The 17,953-nt window shown below is 43.4% G+C and overlaps 2 protein-coding genes across 2 annotated transcripts; one reads left to right on the top strand and one right to left on the bottom strand.

Annotated features, from left to right (window-relative positions):
• Positions 1-1,982: 1,982 nt before the first annotated feature.
• Positions 1,983-5,178, top strand: g6pc1a.2 (glucose-6-phosphatase catalytic subunit 1a, tandem duplicate 2). The gene is made up of 5 exons (XM_048233397.1): positions 1,983-2,298; positions 2,624-2,730; positions 3,202-3,313; positions 3,742-3,857; positions 4,262-5,178. Exons 1-5 carry the CDS (start codon positions 2,069-2,071, stop codon positions 4,759-4,761), a joined length of 1,065 nt encoding a protein of 354 aa, XP_048089354.1. The 5' UTR covers positions 1,983-2,068; the 3' UTR covers positions 4,762-5,178.
• A 315-nt stretch (positions 5,179-5,493) lies between these two features.
• On the bottom strand, positions 5,494-16,484 carry aarsd1 (alanyl-tRNA synthetase domain containing 1). The gene is given in 13 exon segments (XM_048233395.1): positions 5,494-6,129; positions 6,800-6,894; positions 7,284-7,338; positions 7,438-7,529; positions 8,005-8,071; positions 8,537-8,667; positions 9,208-9,324; positions 9,625-9,781; positions 10,145-10,202; positions 15,327-15,469; positions 15,471-15,478; positions 15,821-15,949; positions 16,358-16,484. Coding segments are annotated over 13 exon segments (1,233 nt in total). The 5' UTR covers positions 16,397-16,484; the 3' UTR covers positions 5,494-5,987.
• Between the last annotated feature and the right edge of the window lie 1,469 nt (positions 16,485-17,953).

The raw sequence follows: 17,953 nt of genomic DNA, 5'->3' as shown, positions 1-17,953 counted from the left end.
AAGCAATTAAAGCAACATAACGTACAAATTGGTGCTTAACCCATTGTGTCAATTTTCAGCATTCTGGGGACACCCTATGGTGTAAGTTTTTAATGTGCAGCGTTCCATGAGAGTCCATCAGGCAGCCCTGTTCCTTGGAGCATACCACTAAAAGAGTGACCAACTCATTAAAAAGAGACCAAAAAGGTCATGCTCCTATAGGTTACACCAAATATACATAGGCGAGGCATGTAATAAAGCACATTTCATACACAGGGGTACCATTGTTTTTTGGGTTGTTCAGATCAAACAGTCCATAATTTTTGAAAAGGATAGAACAATCAGTCCTATTGTCAGAGAATGCAAGATGAACTGTCTGGACTAGCGGACAATAGCACATGTATTCACATGCTGTGTAGGACTACATGTGAAAGTGGTGAATTGTGCATATGCCAAGCAGTCCTGACAGACCCTCAACCTTTGTGTTTTTATGGGTATTTATCTTCAGCATCTCCTGAATAAGGCGCAGAACACTTAATGATTGATTCAATTATGTAACTAACTACAGTACGGACATGCAGTGCATGCATAAATGTCAAATTTCAGACAAAGAATTACGTAACAACAGACTGTGGAACAGGCCTACTGTAGATAGCCTATTGCTACCTGATTTAGACTTACAGGTCAAACTGAGTGTGACTCATGAATATATACAATTCATTCTCACATCAGAATGGTTCCTTATCCATTAAATATGTTCAGATGGAAACATAGATTTATTTCATTAAAGACAAAAACTTGCAAAAATTCTGATAAGTAATAAGAGGACTTAGACTTAGACTTAGACTTAAATAAAATAATTAAATAAATGGTCTCTCAGGGATAAATAAAGTGTCTTGAATTTAATCAAATTGAATTGAACTGAATTATTCAAATTACTCAACTTCAAATTCTCAATTCACCTGCATAATTACACCATGAGGTGGACAATTGTTATTCCATCAACCCTGGCCTCTGTCCATCTCTGAATAGCCTTCTGATTGCCTCATAGTGGGCACTAAGCAGACAGTTTTACTATCTGCAGTAACTGTGTGTTCTAGTTATGGATTAACACTATAAATAAGACCAACTGCTAATCTATTTAATGACATGGTCCTGACAGCTTGTTCTCACATCTCCTTAAGCAGATTCCATTGGTTTACAGCAGTGTTTCTCAAACTTTTTCAGACCAAGGACCACTTAAAACCAATTTTAAAAAAATCACGGACTACCTAGCTAAAAAAACAAAAAAAACTGTAAAAAACATTAGACCTACTTCAACAGTATATTACTCGATAGGCCTACTCACTGAACCACCTTGCTTATTGTCTTTGCACCTTGCTTATTGTGTCTGAGGATTCATATGATTTAAACTGGCATAGCTTACATAGGTAGTGTTTCAGAACTGTTTGGATTTACATACAAAGTTCAATATTGCAAACAACTCATCTACTGTATATTATATTTTACCACATCGGCTCGTGGACCACTTAGGATAGCTTGCGGACCACCAGTGGTCCCCGACCACACTTTGAGAAACACTGGTTTACAGCCAAGGGCATGTCTATGGGATTCCATTCAAATTACTTTTAAAATAAATAAAATATTATAAAATAAAATAAATACTGCTTGTTGTAGTTCTAAGTAAGAAAGACCCACAAAAATAGGTCAAGTTTACTGAAAGAGAGCAGAGATCTCATCCTGTGGTCAACGTGAAGTTAACAGAGTGACAGATTAACGCAGCCCCTTCTATATTAGTTCCCCCGTGTTCTTGTTTGTGTGGTCTTTTTTTCCTGGTGAGAACTGGCTCCCCCATCCCACCCCACCTCAAACACACACACACACGAGTAGTCTGTGTGTGTTTTTTTACTGCGTGTGTAGAGTCCAAAGACCAGAGGCAGCATGCGTTCAGGTGGTGGGTCCTTGGCTATAAAAACAAGTGATGGATGGGTCTGAGGACAGCAGTGCTCCATCCTTCCCTTCAAAGCAGCAACAGGACACACTTCTTCCCCACAAGTCCTTAGCCGCAGAGTGTGGAGGCCCCATCACTATGACGACGCTCATGGACCACATGCAGGGTTATGGGGTGTACACCACCGAGTACCTTCAGACCAACTACAAGGAGGCCCAGGGCTGGTTCCTCTTCGTGTCCTGGGCCGCGGACCTGCGGAACACGTTCTTCGTGTTCTTCCCCCTCTGGTTCCACCTGAAGGAGTCGGTCGGCACCAAGCTCATCTGGGTGGCCGTCATCGGAGACTGGCTCAACTTGGTCTTCAAATGGTGAGGGCGATTCACTATCATAATGCCTCCATTTTAACATATTTTTAAACTCATTTCAAACCATTTTAACAGCAGTAATGATAGTTATTTATTTATAAGTTTTCTATGTAATTTGCTGCATGCTATTGTAAAGAATCAAATATTATTTCATTATCCAAGATGGCATGCGTTTGCCCTCTGCATTCAACTGAAAGCCGTACTCTATTGAACACATTGATCTGAGAGCCATGCGGCTCTGTGGCGCTTTGCTGCATGTGTCATTTCGTCCTTATCAATAGTGGCTTGTTTGGTCCTGACGTGTTTGTCTTTTTCGGTGTCCCTGTAGGATTCTATTTGGAGAGCGGCCATACTGGTGGGTGCACGAAACCAGCTACTTCGGTGACTCAAAACCGCACATCGAGCAATACCCCATGACCTGTGAGACGGGTCCAGGTGTGTACAGAAATCTCTCTCTCTCTATTTCATTCTCGTTTCTTATCTCTCTTTCTCTCTATCTCTGTCTGTCTCTCTAAAACAAAATAAGTTCTTGTTCCAATCTCATGCCCCTCTCCTGTGAAAGGTTCTCTACATGCTGACTGTTTTGACCGTTTCATGTGTATAGCAAATGCACAGCTATAGGCAGTGTTGTTGCCCAGCTCAACACGCTTTATTTTTAATTGATTTACTTATTTATTTAATTTTCCACATTCAAAAGCAAGTTACTTTAATTTTAAAATATCCCTGGCATTTTCCACAGAGCGATAGTTAGTTTGTTTCTACGGTCTATTTCTCTTCATCTTGATATTTATGGTGCCAACTATTACTTTTAAATCCTGCTTTAGCACAAAGACGTTATTGTCTTCAGCTTGAGAGTGTTGTCTGGTGTTTGTGTTGTTAATACTCACCATGGATGTGTTCTTACAGGAAGTCCATCAGGTCATGCCATGGGAGCAGCAGGAGTCTACTACGCCATGGTAACCGCCATCCTCGCCATCACACTCAGCAAGAAGAAGAAGAGATCGTCCACCAAGGGCATGTGAGTAGTCTAGAGTAGGCATTTAGCTTCTCTTCACAACTGGTCCCGCAGAACTTTCACTGAAAGTGTACTAAAGATATACATTTCATTAGCTTGATCTGAATCCATAGAGATCTAAACCCTTATGATGTGCATGTTCAGGTTATGCAGTCAACATACTAAACCATTGATCAGATGAGTTTAGATTGATCAGATGAGGTTAGATTGATCAGATGAGGTTAGATAAAAGAAAAAAATGGATGCAAGGTGGATTGTTCACATTTAGGAACTCCATGCCTTTTAAATCAAGCTAGAAAGACAGTTGCAAACTGCAAAGGGGACTAAAAATATCAATAGCACAGCTGTGCCTCTCAAATCAACCCATATGTGGTAGGTTACCCCCACAAACAGTTCCCTGTTACTCACTCGTCCTGTCCTGTGATCTGTAGGTATCTGCGCGGCGCCCTGTGGACCTTCTTCTGGGTCGTCCAGGTGTGTGTGTGTCTGTCCAGGGTCTTCATCGCGGCTCACTTCCCTCACCAAGTCTTCGCTGGAGTTTTCACAGGTGAGGCACGGCAGAATGTGTGTGTAGAATGTGAATGATTGTGAATTAGAATTCACTAACATCCATAGTACCGAGGATACTATCAATTGTTGTTTATAAGAAACAATCTGAGGATTGTTTCTTGTAGTCTCCTAATCTTGATTGTTTTAATGATCTGGTTACACATTAAATTAACAGTATATTCAGTAAATTCAACTTCTATTTATAATTAATAATTCAATAATACTAATTCAACTATTGTTCTTTAAACCTGCCATATCAACAGCATTAAATGCTTATTCTAGCCTTACCCATAAGGTAACACCTAACTACAGCACAGCAGCCCCCTCTACATTAAGAAGAATCGGCCAATTCAGTTAAGACCATTCAAACAATAAATCTGACCGTCTGCTGTCTCTTTATAGGCATGGCTGTGGCCGAGGCCTTCAACCGAGTGCAGTGGATCTACAGCGCCAGCATGAAGAAGTACTTTGGCGTCACGCTCTTCCTCACCTCCTTCGCTGTGGGCTTCTACGTGCTGCTGAAGGCCGTGGGCGTTGACCTGCTGTGGACCCTGGAGAAGGCCCAGACCCACTGCGTCAACCCGGCCTGGGTGCACATGGACAGCACGCCCTTCGCCAGCCTCCTGCGAAACATGGGCACCCTTTTCGGCCTGGGCCTGGGCCTGCACTCGCCCCTCCGCACCGAGACCAAGAAGAGCGGCGGCGCCACCTACAGGGCTGGATGCGTCATTGCATCCCTGCTCCTGCTGCACCTGTTCGACTCCATCAAGCCCCCCACCCACACCGCCGCCCTCTTCTACCTGCTCTCCTTCTGCAAGAGCGCCACCGTTCCCCTGGCAACCGTCAGCATCATCCCTTACTGCGTCTCAAGTCTGATGAACATGAGCAAAAAGCAGCTCTAAAGAAGCGGGTAACCATAGCAACGGGGAGGCATTCTGGATCACATTGTCAAGGCAGTGTTTCACCGGTGCTTCACATTCCAGGACAAAGCCGGAATGGAAAACAAAACACATATTTATTAAGAACTTTTTGTCTTGGAAATAAAGTGACTGTTAAGGGTAATGGCTGAGGGAGTTCAGATAGCACTTGCTAAAGAAGTACTCTTGAAGCCATCAGGCTATTAAAGGACTATTTTGAGTCCTGCAGTTGATTACACATAATTAAATTACATGTGTTTGTTATACTGTTTTTTGTGCAATGGTGGGTTTGGCATCTAAGCCCAACATTCTTAATGTAAGGGATTAATATCGAAGGTTAAGGAAAAAGCACAAATTACTATTTTTCAAAAAATGGAAAAAATTAAAATTTTGTTTTGTGAATTTTCATATTTTTTTGTATCTGTTCTCTGTAACTCTGTAAATTATATTTTTGAAATTATGTTAGGCTATTTGTAATAAAATATTTTAAAATACTAATACTGTATAGAGTATACAATTGCCCCTGTCCCTTACACACACACACACAATTCACACACGACCACATTCACACAAGTATGCTCTAATGGGTAGAGATACACTAACCTGGAATACGAAAAACAGTTCTGACTTTGGATATTTGATCTTTTGAGGTGGAAATAACTGCACTTTCCTGACTACCGGTATATGTATGTATTTGAGGCAAATCCACAAAACTCATGATTTTTATTCAGACAGGTTTTAATATTCGCTATTCGCTATATATAATTTAACATGTCATGAGGTACATTTTGTTACATAGAAAAATACAGTATTCAGTATACAGTATACAGTATACAGCAGATTCCTCATACGTGTGTCGAATCTGAACCTTTCAGACACGTTGAGTCATACACACACATTGTGGACAGACGATCAACATTGTGCCCTTCGATCTAAAAAAAATGTGTGTCTTCAATCGAGAAGACATGACTTGTTTTTGTTTTATTTTTTCCTGAGGATAATTGTGGTTCCCACGGTCACCTGTCTGCATACGTCAGTCTGTTGGAGTGATCACAAGCGAAACAGCTGTTAAGCCCAGCTGCTCCTACTCTTCTCTCTTCCATGTCGTTTTTTATTTATTTACCCTTTCTCCACGATTCCTCTTTCTTTTCTTCTTCTTCTTCTTCTCATCCCTCGTTTCTTCTCCTCCACCACCCTCCTCCTCTCCTCCTTCACTCCTCCCCGGTCGTCTTCCCCTGGCTGCAGTGCTCCCTCAGTAGGGTCTCCACGTCGGCCCTCTTGGCCAGAGACCCAGCCTTCCCCTGCAGCCGCCCGTTCTTCCCGGCCCCCTTCCCCTGGAGGAGCTCCAGCACTCTGCACGGGAGACACACACACACACACACACACACACACACACACACACACACACAGACACAGACACACACACAAACATATACATTTTTATACACACATTCATGTAAATACATGGGTACTTTCATGTTAGGGGGGTACAACATGTTATAGGAACTGCACTGGAAGTCCCAACAGTGTCAATGCCTCTATTGAGACGGGCAGATACAGTCATCAACTTTGCCTTGTCCTGCCTCGAGAGTCTACAACATCAACAAGCTTTGAGGACTGAACTTTTACTGATCTAAAGAAATTAAATAAAATTAAAAAGCACAGTCCCCATGTTTCCCATTGACTGACAGCAGTTTTCTGGGTACGCACACACAAAGAACAGACAGCTAGATGACCTTGAGGAACAGGTCCCTAAAGGTACAAGACTCTTGCACTGACTAGAACTAAGAATGCAATTTTTACTACACACAGAAATGAAGGACTCTAATTTGAGGACAGAGCTCCTCTGGTTGGCTAACCGGCCTGTGAGACTATACAGGCTCTCAAATACACAAAAGATTAAAAATGAACTTCTGGTAAAACTGCGCCACCAAGTGGCACTTTTGTTGTACACCACTTTAGTGCCATTCTCTGTGTGCCAATATCACACAGCACAGTGCAGAGGCGCTTCTAGGCTTCTTACCGTTTCCCCACGGTGTCGATGGTAGCGGTGGGGCCAGCTAAAAGGAACATTCCGGCACCTTTCTCCTCCCCCACTGTCAGGAAAATGGTTGTGTGCTGGGGGCAGAACCAGAGACATACGTAATTCTGCATTTCCAAATGCAAACTGGAGGACGACAGACTCTCAGAAGACCCTAGATCCCTAGCAAGCTTGAAGGTGTGGTGTTTTGCAAATAAGCCTTTAATTTGGGGGTCTATCTATGTTTATACAGTACTGTTATATGAGTCATTACCTGCTTTTGCTTTTTAATACCCCAACAGTTTCAAAATTTGTCTTTATGTTTTTTTTTCTTTTTACTTTATTACTGACTAGTACACCTGATGGTTAAGATTTTACATCTATTCATTCAAACTCAGTGTTGTTAAGGAGGCAAAAGTGTGTTATAATTTAAATATACTGTATATCATTTATAATGTACATTTTTCATTTATAATCTTTTTCTTACCTCAAAACCTATTTCATTGGCAATGATGTTCATGAACTCATTGTCTCCATCTTTACTGAAAAAACAGAAAAGGTGATATTACAATCTTGAAAGATGGATAAATTGTTTCCATCTAAAATACATTATTTTCAGACAAAACAGAATTGTCACCTACTTGTGTAAAGTGAAGAAGTTGCCTTTTTCTGGACTGTTCTTGAAATTTTGCGCAATTAGAACCGCCATATCTCTAAGAAGAGTAAGGTTGCTCTACATAGAAATACAAAGTAACAAAGTTACTCCTAGCACAGACAAGGTTCTAATAATACTGAATATGGTTCCAAATATCTCTCATGTAATGGACTATGGGCTGCCACTATGCTAACAATGTTAGCAGAAATGTACATGAAATCACTAGCTTATATGACGCAAAGTAATAGAGATCCTAAATACCATGAGATGTATTATTAAAGCCTCAATGATTATACATCACAGAACACTGTGATACTTGTGAATACATACAAAGACATTGTAGACATATGAAATTAAAGGAGTCATTAAAGGAACACGCCAACTTTTGTGAAATTAGCTTATTTAGCCATCTACTCCCTGTGCATGTAATAACCCAATCTGCCACCATTAGCCTAGCTTAGCACAATTCACTGGAAATGGGTTGGACCAAATAGCCTATATCTAGCCAATGGCTAAAAAGGAGCTACAGACTAACTGGCTGCTTTAAGTTTACCTTCTGTAAGCGTTTCACTGTCTTCTGGATTTTGTCCACTGCTTCCACATGGTCCTCAGGTCCTGTCCTGCAACAGCAGCAAGAGAAGAAGGAATCACACAAATATCATACAAATCATACAAATGAAAGAGCGTACTGACTAGGACCGTCATCAGAGAAACATTGAGAGAGAGAGAGAGAGAGAGAGAGAGATCATCTACAGATGAGTAAATCAAGGTCCGCTCTCACAACGGACACACCACTACATTCTGTTTACACACATGTAACAGGGCTGTGCAAAATTCGAATTGCAATTCTGCTTCCTGTTTGCTACCTCAATTGAAATGCAAGTGAAATTCAAGAATTGAATTGGAATTTAAGAGCCAGCTTCAATTCAATTCTGGAATTTTGCACAAGCCTGACATGTAAGGGCAAGCAAAGAAAGACAGAGAGAAACATTAAGAGAGAGAGAGAGAGAGAGAAAGAGAGCGAGAGAGGGGGACTGACAGAAAGACAGGGGCAGATTATGATAGTGTACCAGTGCACTACTCACTTTAAAAGGCCAATCAGTGATTTCTCGGTACTGAAGCTTCTCTCTGCGTACTTCAGCACCCGATTCCCAGCCAAGAAAATTAAGTTGGTCTTGTTCTTCTTCCCTTTGTCAGTTCCCAGAATCTTAATCATCTACAACAACCACACAACCAAAAGAAACTCGGTTTCATCTCTGTAACACTGACAGAACTCTTCACGAGTAAGATCGGGCATCATCTGCAGTGACGGACAACTGTAAGAGTCATACCACGCCAAGTCACTAAGCGCCTAACAAGGTCCTGTTTATGGATTTCTGTGTGAAAATTCTGCTAGTATAAGTATAAGTATATATACTCTTTTGATCCCGTGAGGGAAATTTGGTCTCTGCATTTATCCCAATCAGTGAATTAGTGAAACACACTCAGCCCACAGTGTACACACAGTGAGGTGAAGCAAACACTAATCCCGACGTAGTGAGCTGCCTGCAACAACAGCAGCTTCGGGGGGAGCAGTGAGGGGTTAGGTGCCTTGCTCAAGGGCACTTCAGCCGTGCCTACTGGTCGGGGTTCGAACCGGCAACCCTCCGGTCACAAGTCCGAAGCGCTAACCAGTAGGTTACGGCTGCCCGTAAAAAAATTTGTCCATTTATATTACTGTGTGTCTTTGTTGGCGTGGAGTGACCAGCATTCTAACCTGTAGGTCACTGAGGTTGGACACGTGGGTTCCACAGCACATGTTGGCATCGACACCCTCAATGTCGATGATCCTGATCGGGCCAGCAGCGTCTTCTGGGAGACCGCGACTCCTTACCTGTATATGAAGTTTAATTTATTGTAACCATAAGCATAAACACAAGGCCTTAAAATTATTATTATTTTGGCTATGGATTTGTCCACAAAATGTACACAAAATTGTTCAGATTTTAAAAATTCAAAGAAAAATGCAACGACGTTCGCCTCTGTTGGTCAAATTTGAACAAACTTTAGGCTTTAGGACGACCAGTCATCAAGAATATTTGACTGGGGTTATTAAGCAGGCACCTTCATTCATAGGCGTTTCATTGAATTAGGCCCACGACACCACAGGGTGATGAAATTCAGCAGCACCCACCTTTTCCACAGCGGGGTCATCTATGGCAAGCAGCTGCACGGTGACGGGGACACGGTCTCGGATCTTCTGGTTGACGACAGCCTCCAGAGCCTCCATTTCTCCTGGTTTCACCGACGGAGTGTCCAGCTCTATGACGCTGCGCTGTCTCCCCAGTTCCCTGACACACACAACCGAAACAGGCTCCTTAATGTCATTGCAACATCACGGCTCCTTGTTTCTGAAAATTTCACAATGTTCAGAAACCCTTATTTTGCAGTGATCAAGAACCTTTGTTTTCAGAACTGAAGGCACTGCAATAATCAGGAATGCTAGTTAATGAAATTGTTGCAATATTCTATATTTGTTTAACTACAGCATTTGTTTTTATTATTTATTTAAATGATGTTTACTTTAAACTGTTTATGTTAATGTTAATATAGTGTTTATTAATGTCATTGCAAGTTGCTTTACAAAAAAGCATCTGCTAAGAAATATAAACATAACGTAAACATAATTGCATGTTTTTGGTTGAGAAGCTCACCATGACGTGGTTTTATATCCAAACATGGATTCAGCCACCGCTGTGACAAGATGTTGCCCTAAGAAGAACAAAGAAAAAGATTATAAAGTGTTGGCTCCAGCCTTTAGCACACATGCAGGACATTTCTGAGCTTTACTGTGTTGCGATAGATCTGCATTTCGTTGTCTAACTGCATTTCATTTGACATTTCATTCATTGACAGTAGAAAAGCACCAGGGGGGTATTCCAAGTAAATGGTTAAGTGATAGACCAGGGGGGTATTCCAGGTGCTTGGTTATAGTGACAAGCCTGAGTAAATTAACTCAGAGTAAGTGGTAAACCTCCTACAACAAGAGCCCTATGGCATTGTTTTGTTAGGAGAATGAAGCCATACAGCTCTTCTATTACCCTTTACTCTGAGTTAACTTACCCAGGTTTGTGACTAAACCACGTATTTGGAATACCCCCTGTCATGATCCAGTCATGTAATGTGATTGTGCGCATGTGCCAAATGTATTGTTAGAATGTTACTTTGAATCATAAGCGCATGCAAGAGGATGTTTTGACAGTTGGTAATCAGTTACAGTGACAGTCAGTTGTGTTAAGTGTTATCTCTGAGAGTAAACCAAGAAAACGACAGGAGTTGTCCGTCATTCCTACAAATTATACATGGTGTCAGAAGTAAACGACGAATCAACAGCATGGCAAAGTTTCAACCACCCAAAAGCTTGGATTTCACCTGTCCGGAGCAGTGGCCAGAGTGGCGACAAAGGTTTCAACGATACCGGCTAGCGACGAAGCTGAATTGCGAAAGTGGTGCCGTGCAGGTGAGCACTTTGCTATACGCCCTGGGAAGAGAGGCAGAACAAGTGTTTAACACCTTTGTTTTCGATGAAGATGAGGATGAGGACGATTATGAGACTGTGTTGGGAAAACTAAACTCATATTTCGTGCCGAAAGTTAATGTAATTCACGAGCAAGCCCGTTTCTACTTAAGGGGGCAGAAACAAGGGGAATCGGCTGAAGAATACATAAGGACTTTGTACGAATTAGCGGAAACTTGTCAGTTTGGGACTGTAAAAACCGAAAACATCTGTGACAAGCTAGTCATCGGCATCCTAGACAAAGAGCTATCCGAAAAATTACAACTAACAGCGGACCTAACTCTTGATATGGCCGTTGAGATGGTGCGGCAATCGGAGCAAATTAAGGGACAAGTTAGCCAGCAGGCTAAAGTTAGCTCCACCGAGGCTATCTACCTCAGCGAAATAGCTAGAAACAGAAGGCAGTCTCGAGCACCAAACTCTCCGTCCGGCTCGAGAGGGAGGCAGCAGACCAACCACTCCCAACCGCCGAAAAAGTGTTTTAGATGTGGGAAAAAAACAGCATTCACTGGCCCAGTGCAATGCGGTAAACGCTAAGTGCCGTAATTGTCAAAAAGTGGGGCATTTCGCTGCAGTGTGCCGGTCAGCCAAAGTCAACGAGCTGGTTAACATCGGGGCAGAGTACAGGCAAGCGGAGGCAGTGGGCACTTTCTGGGGGAAATAAAAGTTGGCGACTCCACCACCCCATGGACTGTAAAGCTGAAAATTTACCATACACAAGTCGTGTATAAAATCGACACAGGGGCCGACACTACCGTAATATCAGAGGACACTTACCATTGACTAAAACACCCACCAGCGTTAGCTAACAACAACGCAAACCTCCAGAGCCCGGGAGGCAGGCTGGATTGCCTGGGGATGTTCGACGCCACCGTTAAGTACTCCGGGCAGCTGTACAAGTTCACCATCCACGTCATTAGAAGTCAGGGCAGTGACTTGCTGGGGCGCAATGTGGCAGTGGCTATGGGGTTGGTAAAAAGGCTTAATGAGGTGCAGAGCACATACGACACAGAGCTGGGTTTACTTAAGGTGAAATCAGTTAAAATCCATCTGAAAGAGGATGCTACTCCTTACAGTGTGAGCACTGCGAGGCGGGTGTCTGCTCCTCTTTTCCCCAAAGTCAGGGCTGAGCTGGAGAGGATGGTGCAGTGTGGCGTCATCGAGGATGTCAAGGAGCCGACAGAGTGGTGTGCACCCATGGTCCCGGTTCCAAAGAAGAACGGCGAGGTGAGAATCTGCGTCGACCTCAAGCGCCTGAACACCGCAATAAAGAGGGAGAGGTATGTCCTGCCCACCATCGATGACATCCTGCCGAGGCTGGCAGACTCTCGTGTGTTCTCCCTGCTAGATGCTGCCAGTGGGTTTTGGCAGATCCCACTGGACCGAGACACAGCGATGCTCACCACCTTCATCACACCTATGGGAAGATACTTCTTCAAGCAGCTTCCCTTTGGAATCTCCAGTGCCTCCGAGATATTCCAGAGGGAGATGTCGGTGCTGTTCCGCGACATGGAGGGCATTGAGGTGTTCATGGACGACATCCTTGTCCATGGTGCTGACGAGGGCCAACACGAGGAGCGACTGCAGGCAGCCCTACGCATCCTGAGGGACGCAGGCCTGAAGCTCAACGAGGACAAGTGTGGACACACCCCAAGCCGAGGCCTTCAGCAAGGTAAAACAACTTGTTTGCACAGCACCCACACTGTCATTCTACGACATTAGCAAGCCAACAATAGTCAGCGCAGATGCCAGCAGATATGGGCTAGGCGCCGTACTGCTATAGAGACATGATGATGGACTAAAGCCAGTAGCATTCTGTTCTCGAACACTGACTGACTCTGAGACACGCTATGCGCAAATAGAGAAAGAGTGTCTGGCAGCCGTTTGGGCATGTGAGAGGTTTTCACAGTACCTCTATGGCTTAGAGAGTTTCACAGAGCACAGACCACAAGTCATTAGTTACACTGATCAACAACAAAGATCTTGACACAGTTCCTCTGCGATGCCAACGCTTACTTATGCGTATGATGAAGTTTGCGGGCAGCCGTGGCCCACTGGTTAGCACTCTGGACTTGTAACCGGAGGGTTGTTGGTTCGAGCCCCCGACCAGTGGGTCGCGGCTGAAGTGCCCTTGAGCAAGGCACCTAACCCCTCACTGCTCCCCGTGCGCCTCCATTGTAGCAGGCAGCTCACTGCGCCGGGATTAGTGTGTGCTTCACCTCACTGTGTGCTGTTTGTGTTTCACTAATTCACCGATTGGGTTAAATGCAGAGACCAAATTTCCCTCACGGGATCAAAAAAGTATATATACTTATATACTTATACTTATACTTAAGTACAACCCCACAGCAGAATACGTACCTGGTAAAACACTGACTGTAGCAGACACACTTTCTAGACAACCGTTACCAGCAGTGCAAAGTGAAGTGTCAGAGCTAATCTGTGATGTGACAGTTTTTGAAAATGCAGCACACAACGCCTGGCCAGTATCCCCATCGAAGCTGGAGAGGATCAAGCAGGAGACTACGAACTACGAACACGAACTACGAACTCCAGGTGGTCAGCAGCCTGGTGGCACAAAGCTTACCACCAGTGGGGAAACAGCCTGTCTGTCTCAAAAGGACTGGTGCTGTACGGTGACCGCATAGTCATCCCGCACAGCATGAGACAGGACATCCTCAACCGTCTCCACGATGGGCACCAGGGCATCACCAAGTGCAAAGAGAGAGCATGCATGAGCGTGTGGTGGCCCGGTCTGGAGAGAGAGCTCTAGGACCTTGTGACAAAATGCCCAGAATGCCAGCAGACCAGACCAACACAGAGGAAGGAGCCTCTGATCACCACCGAGCTGCCATCCAGGCCGTGGCAGAAGATCTCTGCAGACATATGTGAGTACGACAAACAGAATTATTTAGTTGTCATTGACTATTTTTCTCGTTACCTGGAGATCGCCCACCTGCCAGACCACCTGTGCCCGTCTGAAAAACATCTTCGCGCGGTGGGGGTGTCCAGATGCGCTCTACACAGACAACGGAGGGCAATTCGTGAGTAGAGAATTCAAAACCTTCTCTGACACATATGACTTTGCACACCACACTTCCAGTCCCCACTACCCTCAGTCCAACGGTGAGGCTGAGAGAGCTGTACAGACAGCCAAAAAAGATCCTGCGGCAGGCCGACCGATTCCTGGCTCTCATGAGCTACAGAGCAACACCCCTGCAAGCCACTGGTGCCAGCCCTGCACAGCTGATGCTAGGCCGCCAGATCAAAACGACCACTCTCGACACAGTCCTATCCCCCAAGTGGCCTGACTTGGAAGCGGTCAGGCAACCCGACGCCAGAGCCAAGGAGGGCTACCGGCGTGCATTCGACAGGCGTCACGGCGCCCGTCTTACCTGGTGCAGACCGACAGAGAAGTCCTGCGTCGAAACAGGCGCCACCTTCGCCCAACACTCGACGCAGCCAATCAGATTACTGGGTAGTCCACCCCATGACCTTAGGTTACCTGTGTGAAGAAAAAAAAAACTCACACACACGAAACATGCATACACAAACACACATGTTGATTGTATGACATCGAAAAAAAAAAAGATATTGATGTTCATTGTTCAAAAAAAAAAGGGAGAGAGATTGATATTTATTGTATGTGGTAATGTCAAGAAAAAGAAAAAAAGGGAAGAGTCTATGTGTATCCACAGAAATGTTATGAAAATCTTAAGCATATAGTATGTCCAGTTTGTCTTACGAAAGAACAACAATATTTAAAAACAATGAAATGCTGAGCTTGCAGTTAAAGTGTTGAATTACTTAAAATGTAGAAGATATATGTGTGTGTTTAAACTTTAAAGTATGAAATATGAATGCTTGAAAGTGACCTGTCAGCGTGCCTGGGCATAGTAATTAATAGTCCACAGTTAAATTATTTTGTTCTGTTTCTGTGTTGAGCCCAGCCATAGCCTTCGTCTCAAAAAGGGGAAGATGTCATGATCCAGTCATGTAATGTGATTGTGCGCATGCGCCAAATGTATTGTTAGAATGTTACTTTCAATCATAGGCGCATGCAAGAGGATGTTTTGACAGTTGGTAATCAGTTACAGTGTCAGTCAGTTGTGTTAAGTGATATCTCCGAGTAAACCAAGAAAACGACAGGAGTTGTCCGTCATTCCTACAAATTATACACCCCCCTGGATAAGATAAAACCAGACTTTGTTTAGTTTGGAGATTGAAGCCCCCGGGCTGTTCTAGAACTTCCTCTGGGTTCTCTTTCCCAGGTTTGACACTAAACCACCTGCTTGGAATCATAACCAGTTGTCAGTCACCTGAGTGCTGCTGCATGTGGTCAAACCTCCGCTCCCAGTCCACCTTCAGCTTCACCTCCTGGCCCTCCTGCAGGGCGGAGCCCACAAAGTGCACTGCCTCAGGGCCCTGTCTGAGATCGCCTGACACTTTTTTGATGGTCCCGGTCATCAGGCTGGAGGGAACATATTATTATTATCATCATTGTCATATTATTATTATTGTTATTATTATTATTATTATGACTACTACAGCCACTATAGTAATTATAAGATAATAATGCTATTACTACTACTACAACAGCTACTATAGTGATGATAATATAATAATGTTACTACTAATAATAATAATAATAATAATAATATGTAAAAAATCAGTTTGAAACAACTATATTTTTCCAATGTTTAAAGTTGAAAATGCACCGATTTGGTGGAATGACCCATAATGACTATTCCCTCCCTGTCGAGTTATTTCTGATGTTTTTTTGTTGTTATGTTGATTGATGCTGCTTCTTTACCTGACCCCCTCCTTCGGGAAAGAGAATGGTGTCTTTCAGCTTGACGTTATAGCCCTTTACTTTCTCTTTCTTTCCATTGTTCTCGAGCTGCAGCTCTGCTTCCGCGCAGGACACCACAGAAGTAGTATACTGCAAGAGAGGATGCACGACATCGCAGTCACATCAACTTTGGACACCACAGAAGTAGTATACTGCAGTAACTGCAAGAGAGGATGAACGAAATGGCAGTCAAATAGTCAACTTTGACAGGTGTGTCGTGTCTCAGCTGTCCGTGGTGCTGGTCCAACTGTCATTTTCAACTGCAGTCTAGTTCTTAAAGGTTGCCCCTCGCGCCATGAACAGCTGTACTCGTTGATCAGATACATGATAGAATCCGAGATTTTCAGTGCATTTGACAAGAAAGTTTTTAAACACAAAAGTGCATAGCCTTCCGTTAGCAACAACGTGATGTAGGCTGGCTGGCCAGCATACATAGTCAGAGCCTTGACAGCCAAACCAAATTTAACTACTGCTATGAATTAAAATATTGACACTAACCTCCTGCATGTAGCAATCCCTCTGACACTGAAAAGCCATATCGATGTCTTTTGTACAGACAAACTGATCAATGAACCCAAGAACTTGAAATAACCAGACCAAAAGAACCTAGGGTATTTCTTCGTTGGTACACTTCAGGTATATTACCGCCATCTACTGGAAAGGCATGGATTGGCCACTTCTCATGATACTGACAGACAGCATGTGCCCTACCGGGCAGGCTCTGACCCTATCCAGTGGGCCAGAGAATTGGGTAATGGCAAAACACGATATACTAGTGCTAATATGGCTGGCTATTTAATAGTAGTTATGAAAATTATAACTGTGACTGTTGGCCTTAAAACACACCAATAAAACCAGCAAACAAACAAAATTATTACATCTTGTTAATGCAAAGTTTATTCTTTGCTGTTCTGCCTCCAGCAAATATAGGTTATATACTCATTCACACACACAAAATATTTAAACAGGGCACATACAAAAACATATCATACAACAAATGAACATGAAGAGAATGGTATTTATGTATATGAACTTGGGCTAGCACAAACTAGAAGCTTTTACGCTTGAAATGCAACAAAAGAACAAAGAAAGGCAGGTGTTAAGGCATGGAGACAATGGAGTTCAATGTATTAAATATAAATATAATAAATGCATTAAATGGTTATTTCAGTCTCATTCTCAGTCATCACAGATAACAGGCAGGTCTCAATCAGAAGCTATTGAGACTGCACTAGGTAGAGCATATTCAAGCCTCCTCATCATTGCACAATTAATCTTCATTTACAAGGACACAAGGATAAGGAAGTTTATTGTCACATGCATAGAAGTTGGCTGGAAGTAAGAAATGGTGAAATTATGTCTGGTGTCAGCCTATTTGACATTAATGGGGGGGGGGGGGGGGTGTAGTAAAGAGGGAGTTTATTAGATTAAGTAGCGAGGGCTTGCATAAAAAAAAGGTGGGGAAGTTGGGATTGGGTGGGGGCCAACAAAGACACCCAGAGCAGCAGAGAACGAGAAAAAACTCCTTGGGGAGAGGAGAGGGGGCAGTGTGCTGTAAGTATGTTGGGATGTGTGTGGAGAAGATCTGAAGACAATGTGCTGTGTATGTGGGGGGGGGGGCAGTGTGCAAAAGTATATAGAGGCACCACCTCCGTAGCAAGCAGTGTGCTGTATGCTTAATAATGAGAGAATGACAATGATGATGCTAAGTGTGTGTGTTGGGGGGGGGGGGGGGGGGGGGGGGGGTCGGGGTTTCTGTACATGGAATCAAAACAAATAAAATACAATGAAAGATTACTGTATAAAACATTTCTTCATTTCTACATAAACAAAAAAACATGTAGATATGCATAAAGCGCCAAAAGGAAAGGAAAATTCATTAAGGGAAGTCACCATACCAGTTGATTACCAACATCTCATCAATGTAAAAGTCTGCTCCATTCGGTAACTAGATGTACCCGCATATGGCGGTACAGTAATATGACCGCAGCTCAGTCCTGTACATCCGTTCCAAAAAAATAAATCACACGCCAATTTGTCTCTCCATATTTTAATCCATCCCCCCACTCTTGAAACTTTTGTGTATGCTTGTTT

This window comes from Alosa alosa, chromosome 22 (genome assembly GCF_017589495.1).
Source record: "Alosa alosa isolate M-15738 ecotype Scorff River chromosome 22, AALO_Geno_1.1, whole genome shotgun sequence".
In the NCBI taxonomy this organism is placed as follows: Eukaryota; Metazoa; Chordata; class Actinopteri; order Clupeiformes; family Clupeidae; genus Alosa; species Alosa alosa.
Note: the sequence above shows the minus strand (reverse complement) of the source record. Positions and strands in the feature narration are given on the sequence as shown.

What these genes read in the sequence shown, in the direction of transcription:
- g6pc1a.2 (XM_048233397.1), top strand. Translation starts at nt 2,069, where the DNA reads ATGACGACGCTCATGGACCACATGCAGGGTTATGGGGTGTACACCACC. An exon ending in CTCAACTTGGTCTTCAAATG is followed by an intron (nt 2,299 to 2,623) that starts GTGAGGGCGATT and finishes GTGTCCCTGTAG; the next exon opens with GATTCTATTTGGAGAGCGGC. An exon ending in AGATCGTCCACCAAGGGCAT is followed by an intron (nt 3,314 to 3,741) that starts GTGAGTAGTCTA and finishes TGTGATCTGTAG; the next exon opens with GTATCTGCGCGGCGCCCTGT.